The 12,605-nt window shown below is 43.6% G+C and overlaps 1 protein-coding gene across 1 annotated transcript in view; it reads left to right on the top strand.

Moving 5' to 3' along the window:
• Nucleotides 1–526: 526 nt before the first annotated feature.
• Nucleotides 527–12,605, top strand: part of LOC139419751 (UDP-glucose 6-dehydrogenase-like) — a 29,105-nt gene continuing 17,026 nt past the window's right edge. The window contains exons 1-4 of the mRNA XM_071169749.1: nucleotides 527–787; nucleotides 9,933–10,094; nucleotides 11,440–11,541; nucleotides 11,692–11,892. Coding sequence (XP_071025850.1) covers nucleotides 9,933–10,094; nucleotides 11,440–11,541; nucleotides 11,692–11,892 — 465 coding nt within the window. The 5' untranslated portion in view covers nucleotides 527–787. The remainder of the gene's footprint in view (nucleotides 788–9,932; nucleotides 10,095–11,439; nucleotides 11,542–11,691; nucleotides 11,893–12,605) is intronic.

A 12,605-nucleotide genomic window follows, 5' to 3' on the forward strand; every position in this document is an offset into this window, starting at 1 on the left:
TGTGTGAACAAGGTTAACAACTCTCTGGCCTCTTCTCAAATCCAACCTAATCATTCATGTCCTATTTGTCAAAGTCATTTAAAAGCACATTTCAGTGATACTGTGATGATCCCAAATGGCACCCTGATTCCTACATAGTGCACTAGTTTGGACCAGAGCCCTATATAGGAGGCTATCTGGGACAGAAACAAATTCATTCCAGCTGAGCTCACCATGACAACGCTGGATTGTTAATCTTTCTGAACCCTGCCCCAATGCCGATCTAACCATTAATGACGTCTCACTCGCTGGTTGGCTGTACGCGACGCAGAACCCCGGAAGACTTTACTTCGCCCAATTTGTACAAGGGTCGCCACTAGTTACCACAGACACAAAGTTTTAAAAAACGCCGCCTATTTTGTAAATTTCTCTTAATTAAAATTTTATTTTAAACCTTAACCACACTGCTAACCTTATACCTAACCCTAAATGATGAGCAAACATCTCATTTTTGTATGAATTTATACAATAGAGCCAATTTGACTTTGTGACTGTGGCATCTAGTGGAAACCCAGCATAAAATGCAACATTACTGAGCTCTCATTTGTAACTAACGGTTTTAAGTACAGCAACTATCGACAAGCGACCCCTTCCACAACCCCAAAGATCTTCAAAGCAACAATATTTCAGTGATAAAATTGACATCGCGTCAGTAACAAGGAAGACATCTGATTATACCGATAACGGAAGTGAGTTTTTTTTGCGAATTGAATTTTATCCGTGAGATCGGGTAGTTGTCTCCGCAGTGGTAAGTGTTTTACTACTCATTAGCTATGTAATTATTAATAAATTATAATAACGTTATAACTGTTACTGAAACCTTTGGATGCTCATATTTGTTGAGATTGATATCTCTATCTCTCTCTCTCTCTGATTCACTTTAGTCGAGTAGAATAATCCAACCAAGGGTGCGTTCGAAAATTCAGTTTTCTCACCCTAACTTCGGTGCTTGACTAATGTTAATTTGCTAGCTACTTCAAAAGATACAAATGAGAGAACACCTCCAATCTGACACATTTTTACTCAACCACGCAGAGCTGGTTAGGATGTTTTCATGTTATCCAGAGTGTTGCTGGACTGTAATTGTGCTGCTGGAAAACGATTTAATTACGTTTTTTTGCCCGACTGTTTACTGACACCGGCCATATTTAACGGGTGTTGATTGGTTCGTAAATTCATCCAGTGTTTCTGTGCTCTGCCACAATCAAGAAGCCCTGAAATCGGAGTAGATAGCAGGAGTGAATTTTGCGAACGCACCCTAAATCAGAACGGAATAAATAAAAAAATCCTGTATTAAACTGGTTTCCGACATTCTGGATTAATGCCTCGATGTCTGACTTCATCGTGGAAGTTGTTGTGCAGAGTTTAGCAGTGTAACGACCCTGGGTTTATAAACGCGGATATCGACTCTGCCACTTGAGCATACTTTCGGGGGCACGGTCGATATCACGCTGGACTTCGGGTTTAGAAGGTTGAGGGTTCGAGTCCCGCTCCCTGCCTGTTTCACTACAGTACTTTTACACACAGTTACGTAATAATCTCGTTTTCTTTTCCAACAACGTGCTCCGTTGCACAGACACAAAACTTTTCTCCAAATAGGCTAACATTATACCACTGTTTTTAAAATGAGCTATTTGGCTTCTAGTTCCTTACTCAAGTGAGGGTCATATTCTCTGAAGTTCCATTTGTCTCGTCTTTTCTAGTTTGTTTTATTAAGGTTTCTTCCCTCCAGGGAGTTTTTCCTTGCCAGTTGCCCAGCAGGGTTGGGGAGTAACGGGTTACATGTGTAAATCCGCTACTTTACCAGAAAACATATTGTAGTCAGATTACAAATACTCTTTGAAAAACTAGATGATTACTTTCAAGGATTAGTTTTAAATTCAGAAAGGAGGTTTGTGGGGGAAAAAATGTTTGTGGACACTTCTCTGTTTTCTCAATGACCCGTCAAATCAGCATTGGGAAAAAAAAGGCACAATGTTTAAATTTGTTCCACCTGAGTGAGTCTGACCACCAATCAGATACCACTAATGATGACACACCAAATGATTACCACCAATCAGAGACCACTATGATGACACACCAATCAGAGACCACAAATGATGACACACCAAATGATTACCACCGATCAGAGACCACTATGATGACACACCAATCAGAGACCACAAATGATGACACACCAAATGATGACCACCAATCAGAGACCACTAATGATGACACACCAAATGAGTTTTCATGGATCGTGGGAAAAGAGCAGGAGAAGGTTTTTCTAGGCTACAGTCCAAGCTTTGTCTTCCACAATGGTGCGACTGCTGTCGGCATCCAAACATGATCCAACTTGACTAAACGCTTGGAGGTAAAGACGACAGTAGTGGTGTCGTCTACGACGATACGGATATCACTTATTATTGATATCTACATAGCGCATTGATGTGAATCACGCTGCTGCTCTCTCATTTAGCTATTTACTCTTTACGGATTGTGGATGTTGTGGACGGCTGTTCACAAATCTAAACGTGTATTTGAACCCAATAATGATTGAATTTAAATACATTTTTAATCTGCCCTACCAATCATTGTTTTTGAAACCAGTGGACAGCGAGCTCTTGCAACAGCTGCTCAATGCCCAATCAGTCTCCATGACAACAACATCGTAAACAACAGAGTAGGGTTGGCTAATACGTCCTTAGTTTTCACAAAACTAAAGTCAGTTGTTTTAGGGTCCTGCTCAGGTAAAACAATTTGGTTAATCTATACTTTCATATTTCCAAGTCCTATTCTTGAAGATTAAGGTAATTAAGCTATACAATGACTGGAATTCTGATTAGACTTTGTATTAAAAAAAACAAAGATATAATTTAATCGTATTGTTATATGTAACAGAAAGCGATGGTTTAGAAGAAGCCTACATAACCAACCCATAAAGTAACATTTAACATCCATATATGACCAGCTATGTAAACTTCAACATTGATTTATCCTGCAATAGATGTCGTTTAATTGGTAACATACATTTTTGTCGTTTTCTAATGCCTCTTAAGGGGGAAAGTAATCTAAAAGTAACTAGATTACATTACTGATTACTATTTTGGCCTGGTAACTAGTAACTGTAATAGATTACATTTAGACAGTAACCAACCCTGGTTGGATTACATTTAGACAGTAACCTAACCAACCCTGGTTGGATTACATTTAGACAGTAACCTAACCAACCCTGGTTGGATTACATTTAGACAGTAACCTAACCAACCCTGGTTGGATTACATTTAGACAGTAACCAACCCTGGTTGGATTACATTTAGACAGTAACCTACCCTGGTTGGATTACATTTAGACAGTAACCTACCCTGGTTGGATTACATTTAGACAGTAACCTAACCAACCCTGGTTGGATTACATTTAGACAGTAACCTAACCAACCCTGGTTGGATTACATTTAGACAGTAACCTAACCAACCCTGGTTGGATTACATTTAGACAGTAACCTGCCCAACACTGGTTGGATTACATTTAGACAGTAACCTAACCAACCCTGGTTGGATTACATTTAGACAGTAACCTAACCAACCCTGGTTGGATTACATTTAGACAGTAACCTAACCAACCCTGGTTGGATTACATTTAGACAGTAACCTAAACAACCCTGGTTGGATTACATTTAGACAGTAACCTAACCAACCCTGGTTGGATTACATTTAGACAGTAACCAACCCTGGTTGGATTACATTTAGACAGTAACCTAACCAACCCTGGTTGGATTACATTTAGACAGTAACCTAACCAACCCTGGTTGGATTACATTTAGACAGTAACCTAACCAACCCTGGTTGGATTACATTTAGACAGTAATCTAAACAACCCTGGTTGGATTACATTTAGACAGTAACCTAACCAACCCTGGTTGGATTACATTTAGACAGTAACCAACCCTGGTTGGATTACATTTAGACAGTAACCTACCCTGGTTGGATTACATTTAGACAGTAACCTAACCAACCCTGGTTGGATTACATTTAGACAGTAACCTAACCAACCCTGGTTGGATTACATTTAGACAGTAACCTAACCAACCCTGGTTGGATTACATTTAGACAGTAACCTACCCTGGTTGGATTACATTTAGACAGTAACCTAACCAACCCTGATTGGATTACATTTAGACAGTAACCTAACCAACCCTGGTTGGATTACATTTAGACAGTAACCTAACCAACCCTGGTTGGATTACATTTAGACAGTAACCTAACCAACCCTGGATGGATTACATTTAGACAGCAACCTGCCCTGGTTGGATTACATTTAGACAGTAACCTGCCCTGGTTGGATTACATTTAGACAGTAACCTACCCTGGTTGGATTACATTTAGACAGTAACCTACCCTGGTTGGATTACATTTAGACAGTAACCTAACCAACCCTGGTTGGATTACATTTAGACAGTAACCTAACCAACCCTGGTTGGATTACATTTAGACAGTAACCAACCCTGGTTGGATTACATTTAGACAGTAACCTACCCTGGTTGGATTACATTTAGACAGTAACCAACCCTGGTTGGATTACATTTAGACAGTAACCAACCCTGGTTGGATTACATTTAGACAGTAACCAACCCTGGATGGATTACATTTAGACAGTAACCAACCCTGGTTGGATTACATTTAGACAGTAACCTAACCAACCCTGGTTGGATTACATTTAGACAGTAACCTAACCAACCCTGGATGGATTACATTTAGACAGTAACCTAACCAACCCTGGATGGATTACATTTAGACAGTAACCTGCCCAACCCTGGTTGGATTACATTTAGAGAGTAACCTACCCTGGTTGGATTACATTTAGACAGTAACCAACCCTGGTTGAATTACATTTAGACAGTAACCAACCCTGGTTGGATTACATTTAGACAGTAACCTACCCTGGTTGGATTACATTTAGACAGTAACCAACCCTGGTTGGATTACATTTAGACAGTAACCAACCCTGGTTGGATTACATTTAGACAGTAACCTACCCTGGTTGGATTACATTTAGACAGTAACCAACCCTAGTTGGATTACATTTAGACAGTAACCTAACCAACCTTGGTTGGATTACATTTAGACAGTAACCAACCCTAGTTGGATTACATTTAGACAGTAACCTAACCAACCCTGGTTGGATTACATTTAGACAGTAACCAACCCTGGTTGGATTACATTTAGACAGTAACCTACCCTGGTTGGATTACATTTAGACAGTAACCTACCCTGGTTGGATTACATTTAGACAGTAACCTAACCAACCCTGGTTGGATTACATTTAGACAGTAACCTAACCAACCCTGGTTGGATTACATTTAGACAGTAACCTAACCAACCCTGGTTGGATTACATTTAGACAGTAACCTGCCCAACACTGGTTGGATTACATTTAGACAGTAACCTAACCAACCCTGGTTGGATTACATTTAGACAGTAACCTAACCAACCCTGGTTGGATTACATTTAGACAGTAACCTAACCAACCCTGGTTGGATTACATTTAGACAGTAACCTAAACAACCCTGGTTGGATTACATTTAGACAGTAACCTAACCAACCCTGGTTGGATTACATTTAGACAGTAACCAACCCTGGTTGGATTACATTTAGACAGTAACCTAACCAACCCTGGTTGGATTACATTTAGACAGTAACCTAACCAACCCTGGTTGGATTACATTTAGACAGTAACCTAACCAACCCTGGTTGGATTACATTTAGACAGTAATCTAACCAACCCTGGTTGGATTACATTTAGACAGTAACCTAACCAACCCTGGTTGGATTACATTTAGACAGTAACCAACCCTGGTTGGATTACATTTAGACAGTAACCTACCCTGGTTGGATTACATTTAGACAGTAACCTAACCAACCCTGGTTGGATTACATTTAGACAGTAACCTAACCAACCCTGGTTGGATTACATTTAGACAGTAACCTAACCAACCCTGGTTGGATTACATTTAGACAGTAACCTACCCTGGTTGGATTACATTTAGACAGTAACCTAACCAACCCTGATTGGATTACATTTAGACAGTAACCTAACCAACCCTGGTTGGATTACATTTAGACAGTAACCTAACCAACCCTGGTTGGATTACATTTAGACAGTAACCTAACCAACCCTGGATGGATTACATTTAGACAGCAACCTGCCCTGGTTGGATTACATTTAGACAGTAACCTGCCCTGGTTGGATTACATTTAGACAGTAACCTACCCTGGTTGGATTACATTTAGACAGTAACCTACCCTGGTTGGATTACATTTAGACAGTAACCTAACCAACCCTGGTTGGATTACATTTAGACAGTAACCTAACCAACCCTGGTTGGATTACATTTAGACAGTAACCAACCCTGGTTGGATTACATTTAGACAGTAACCTACCCTGGTTGGATTACATTTAGACAGTAACCAACCCTGGTTGGATTACATTTAGACAGTAACCAACCCTGGTTGGATTACATTTAGACAGTAACCAACCCTGGATGGATTACATTTAGACAGTAACCAACCCTGGTTGGATTACATTTAGACAGTAACCTAACCAACCCTGGTTGGATTACATTTAGACAGTAACCTAACCAACCCTGGATGGATTACATTTAGACAGTAACCTAACCAACCCTGGATGGATTACATTTAGACAGTAACCTGCCCAACCCTGGTTGGATTACATTTAGACAGTAACCTACCCTGGTTGGATTACATTTAGACAGTAACCAACCCTGGTTGAATTACATTTAGACAGTAACCAACCCTGGTTGGATTACATTTAGACAGTAACCTACCCTGGTTGGATTACATTTAGACAGTAACCAACCCTGGTTGGATTACATTTAGACAGTAACCAACCCTGGTTGGATTACATTTAGACAGTAACCTACCCTGGTTGGATTACATTTAGACAGTAACCAACCCTAGTTGGATTACATTTAGACAGTAACCTAACCAACCTTGGTTGGATTACATTTAGACAGTAACCAACCCTAGTTGGATTACATTTAGACAGTAACCTAACCAACCCTGGTTGGATTACATTTAGACAGTAACCAACCCTGGTTGGATTACATTTAGACAGTAACCTACCCTGGTTGGATTACATTTAGACAGTAACCTACCCTGGTTGGATTACATTTAGACAGTAACCTACCCTGGTTGGATTACATTTAGACAGTAACCTACCCTGGTTGGATTACATTTAGACAGTAACCTACCCTGGTTGGATTACATTTAGACAGTAACCAACCCTGGTTGGATTACATTTAGACAGTAACCTACCCTGGTTGGATTACATTTAGACAGTAACCAACCCTGGTTGGATTACATTTAGACAGTAACCAACCCTGGTTGGATTACATTTAGACAGTAACCAACCCTGGTTGGATTACATTTAGACAGTAACCAACCCTGGTTGGATTACATTTAGACAGTAACCAACCCTGGTTGGATTACATTTAGACAGTAACCAACCCTGGATGGTTTACATTTAGACAGTAACCTAACCAACCCTGATTGGATTACATTTAGACAGTAACCTACCCTGGTTGGATTACATTTAGACAGTAACCTAACCAACCCTGGTTGGATAACCTTTAGACAGTAACCAACCCTGGTTGGATTACATTTAGACAGTAACCAACCCTGGTTGGATTACATTTAGACAGTAACCTACCCTGGTTGGATTACATTTAGACAGTAACCTACCCTGGTTGGATTACATTTAGACAGTAACCTACCCTGGTTGGATTACATTTAGACAGTAACCAACCCTGGTTGGATTACATTTAGACAGTAACCTACCCTGGTTGGATTACATTTAGACAGTAACCAACCCTGGTTGGATTACATTTAGACAGTAACCTACCCAACCCTGGTTGGATTACATTTAGACAGTAACCAACCCTGGTTGGATTACATTTAGACAGTAACCTACCCTGGTTGGATTACATTTAGACAGTAACCAACCCTGGTTGGATTACATTTAGACAGTAACCAACCCTGGTTGGATTACATTTAGACAGTAACCTACACTGGTTGGATTACATTTAGACAGTAACCTACCCTGGTTGGATTACATTTAGACAGTAACCAACCCTGGTTGGATTACATTTAGACAGTAACCTACCCTGGTTGGATTACATTTAGACAGTAACCAACCCTGGTTGGATTACATTTAGACAGTAACCAACCCTGGTTGGATTACATTTAGACAGTAACCTAACCAACCCTGGTTGGATTACATTTAGACAGTAACCAACCCTGGTTGGATTACATTTAGACAGTAACCTAACCAACCCTGGTTGGATTACATTTAGACAGTAACCTACCCTGGTTGGATTACATTTAGACAGTAACCAACCCTGGTTGGATTACATTTAGACAGTAACCTACCCAACCCTGGATGCCACTAATACTGTTTAGTTTTGAAGGCCATGTTCCTGACAAGCACTTGATATCAATAAAAATAACATTTTGACTGGTGTCTGTGTCTCTCTCTCTCTCCCTCTGTTTGTCTCTCTCTCTCTCTCTCTCTCTCTCTCTCTCTCTCTCGCTCTGTGTGTGTCTGTCTCTCTCTGTGTCTCCTCTCTCTCTCTCTGTGTCTCTCTCTCTCTGCGTGTCTCTCTCTCTGTGTCTCTCTCTGTGTGTGTCTCTCTCGCTGTGTGTGTCCTCTCTCTCTCTCTCTCTCTCTCTCTCTCTCTGTGTGTGTCTCTCGCTGTGTGTCCTCTCTCTCTCTCTCTGTGTGTCTGTCTCTCTCTGTGTCTCTCTCTCTGTGTGTGTCTCTCGCTGTGTGTCCTCTCTCTCTCTCTCTCTCTCTCGTGTCTCTCTCTGTCTCTCTGTCTCTCTGTCTGTCTCTCTGTCTCTCTCTCTGTCTCTCTGTCTGTCTCTCTCTCTCTCTCTGCGTGTCTCTCTCTCTGTGTCTCTCTCTGTGTGTGTCTCTCTCGCTGTGTGTCCTCTCTCTCTCTCTCTCTCTCTCTCTGTGTGTGTCTCTCGCTGTGTGTCCTCTCTCTCTCTCCCTCTGTTTGTCTCTCTCTCTCTCTCTCTCTCTCTCTCTCTCGCTCTGTGTGTGTCTGTCTCTCTCTGTGTCTCCTCTCTCTCTCTCTGTGTCTCTCTCTCTCTGCGTGTCTCTCTCTCTGTGTCTCTCTCTGTGTGTGTCTCTCTCGCTGTGTGTCCTCTCTCTCTCTCTCTCTCTCTCTCTCTCTCTCTGTGTGTGTCTCTCGCTGTGTGTCCTCTCTCTCTCTCTCTGTGTGTCTCTCTCTCTGTGTCTCTCTCTCTGTGTGTGTCTCTCGCTGTGTGTCCTCTCTCTCTCTCTCTCTCTCTCTCTGTGTCTCTCTCTCTGTGTGTCTCTCTCTCTGTCTCTCTGTCTCTCTGTCTGTCTCTCTGTCTCTCTCTCTGTCTCTCTGTCTGTCTCTCTCTCTCTCTCTGCGTGTCTCTCTCTCTGTGTCTCTCTCTGTGTGTGTCTCTCTCGCTGTGTGTCCTCTCTCTCTCTCTCTCTCTCTCTCTCTGTGTGTGTCTCTCGCTGTGTGTCCTCTCTCTCTCTCTCTGTGTGTCTCTCTCTCTGTGTCTCTCTCTCTGTGTGTGTCTCTCGCTGTGTGTCCTCTCTCTCTCTCTCTCTCTCTCTCTCTCTGTGTCTCTCTCTCTCTGCGTGTCTCTCTCTCTGTGTCTCTCTCTGTGTGTGTCTCTCTCGCTGTGTGTCCTCTCTCTCTCTCTCTCTCTCTCTGTGTGTGTCTCTCGCTGTGTGTCCTCTCTCTCTCTCTCTCTCTCTGTGTGTCCTCTCTCTCTGTGTCTCTCTCTCTGTGTCTCTCTCTCTGTGTCTCTCTCTCTGTGTCTCTCTCTCTGTCTCTCTGTCTGTCTCTCTAGATGTTTCAGATCAACAGAATTTGCTGTATAGGAGCAGGCTATGTGGGAGGACCAACCTGCAGTGTCATCGCCCACATGTGTCCAGAGATCCACGTGACAGTGGTCGACGTCAACGAATCACGGATCAACGCCTGGAACTCCGACACGCTGCCCATATACGAGGTACCGTATCACACACACACACACACACACCGCACGTACACACAGACACACACCACACTGCCCATATACGAGGTACCGTATCACACACACACACCGCACGTACACACAGACACACACCGCACGTACACACAGACACACACCACACTGCCCATATACGAGGTACCGTATCACACACACACACACACACACCGCACGTACACACAGACACACACCGCACGTACACACAGACACACCAACACACACCACACGTACACACACACACACATAGACATACACACACCACACGTACACACAGACACACACCACACGTACACACGCACACACATAGACATACACACACCACACGTACACACAGACACACACCACACGTACACACAGACACACCAACACAGACACACACCACACGTACACACAGACACACACCACACGTACACACAGACACACCAACACAGACACACACCACACGTACACACAGACACACACCACACGTACACACACACACACATAGACATACACACACCACACGTACACACAGACACACACCACACGTACACACACACACACATAGACATACACACACCACACGTACACACACAGACATAATGCCGCACACCGAAACACACACACACATACCACAAATATACACACACAGACACACAAACATACACATAGACGTCCAAGACTTGAACATTGTTGTCTGGCAATCGTGGTAGAGCTTGAAGAGTTCTGAACATACTAATGGAGAAATGTTATACAATCCAGGTGTTTAAAGCTCTTAGAGACTTACCCAAGAAGACTCCCAGCTGTAATGACTCTTAGAGACTTACCCAAGAAGTCTCCCAGCCGTAATGACTTACCCAAGAAGACTCCCAGCTGTAATGACTCTTAGAGACTTACCCAAGGAGACTCCCAGCTGTAATCACTCTAAGAGACTTACCCAAGAAGACTCCCAGCTGAAATCACTCTGAGACTAACCCAAGAAGTCTCCCAGCTGTAATGACTCTTAGAGACTTACCCAAGAAGACTCCCAGTTGTAATGACTCTTAGACTTACCTGTCTCTCTCTCTCTCTCTCTCTGTCTCTCTCTCTCTCTCTCTCTCTCTCTCTGTCTCTCTCTCTCTCTCTCTGTCTCTCTCTCTGTTTCTCTCTCTGTCTCTCTCTCTCTCTCTGTTTCTCTCTCTCTGTCTGTCTGTCTGTCTGTCTGTCTGTCTGTCTCTCTCGCTCTCTCTCTCGCTCTCTCTTCCCACCCCCCCTCTCCTCTCTCTCTCTGTCTCTGTCTCTCTCGCTGTCTCTCTCTGTCTCTCTCTCTCTCTCTCTCTTCCCACCCCCCCTCTCCTCTCTCTAGCCAGGGTTGAAGGAGGTAGTGGAGTCATGCCGAGGGAAGAATCTCTTCTTCTCTACAGATATAGATTCCGCCATCAGAGATGCTGACCTCGTCTTCATATCAGTGAGTCACACGTCTTTTGTCTCTCTCTCTCTGTCTGTCTGTCTGTCTGTCTGTCTCTCTCTGTCCGTCCGTCAGTCAGTGTCTATCTGTAGTGTGTGTCTGCGTTCCTGTCTTCCATCAGTCTAACCCCCCCCCCCCCCCCCTCCCCAGGTGAACACCCCCACAAAGACCTATGGGATGGGGAAGGGGCGTGCAGCCGACCTAAAGTACATTGAGGCCTGCGCTCGCCGCATCGTAGAGGTTTCCAACGGTTACAAGATCGTCACGGAGAAGAGCACGGTTCCTGTCCGAGCGGCTGAGAGCATCAGACGGATATTTGACTCCAACACCAAACCCAACCTCAACCTGCAGGTAGGTGGAGATACTAACCTGGTCTGTGTGTGTAGGTGCTGTCAAACCCAACCTCAACCTGCAGGTAGGTGGAGATACTAACCTGGTCTGTGTGTGTAGGTGCTGTCAAACCCAACCTCAACCTGCAGGTAGGTGGAGATACTAACCTGGTCTGTGTGTGTAGGTGCTGTCAAACCCAACCTCAACCTGCAGGTAGGTGGAGATACTAACCTGGTCTGTGTGTGTAGGTGCTGCCAAACCCAACCTCAACCTGCAGGTAGGTGGAGATACTAACCTGGTCTGTGTGTGTAGGTGCTGTCAAACCCAACCTCAACCTGCAGGTAGGTGGAGATACTAACCTGGTCTGTGTGTGTAGGTGCTGTCAAACCCAACCTCAACCTGCAGGTAGGTGGAGATACTAACCTGGTCTGTGTGTGTAGGTGCTGTCAAACCCAACCTCAACCTGCAGGTAGGTGGAGATACTAACCTGGTCTGTGTGTGTAGGTGCTGTCAAACCCAACCTCAACCTGCAGGTAGGTGGAGATACTAACCTGGTCTGTGTGTGTAGGTGCTGTCAAACCCAACCTTAACCTGCAGGTAGGTGGAGATACTAACCTGGTCTGTGTGTGTAGGTGCTGTCAAACCCAACCTCCTCCTGCAGGTAGGTGGAGATACTAACCTGGTCTGTGTGTGTAGGTGCTGCCAAACCCAACCTCAACCTGCAGGTAGGTGGA

This window comes from Oncorhynchus clarkii, chromosome 10, assembly GCF_045791955.1.
Source record: "Oncorhynchus clarkii lewisi isolate Uvic-CL-2024 chromosome 10, UVic_Ocla_1.0, whole genome shotgun sequence".
Classification (NCBI taxonomy): domain Eukaryota; kingdom Metazoa; phylum Chordata; class Actinopteri; order Salmoniformes; family Salmonidae; genus Oncorhynchus; species Oncorhynchus clarkii.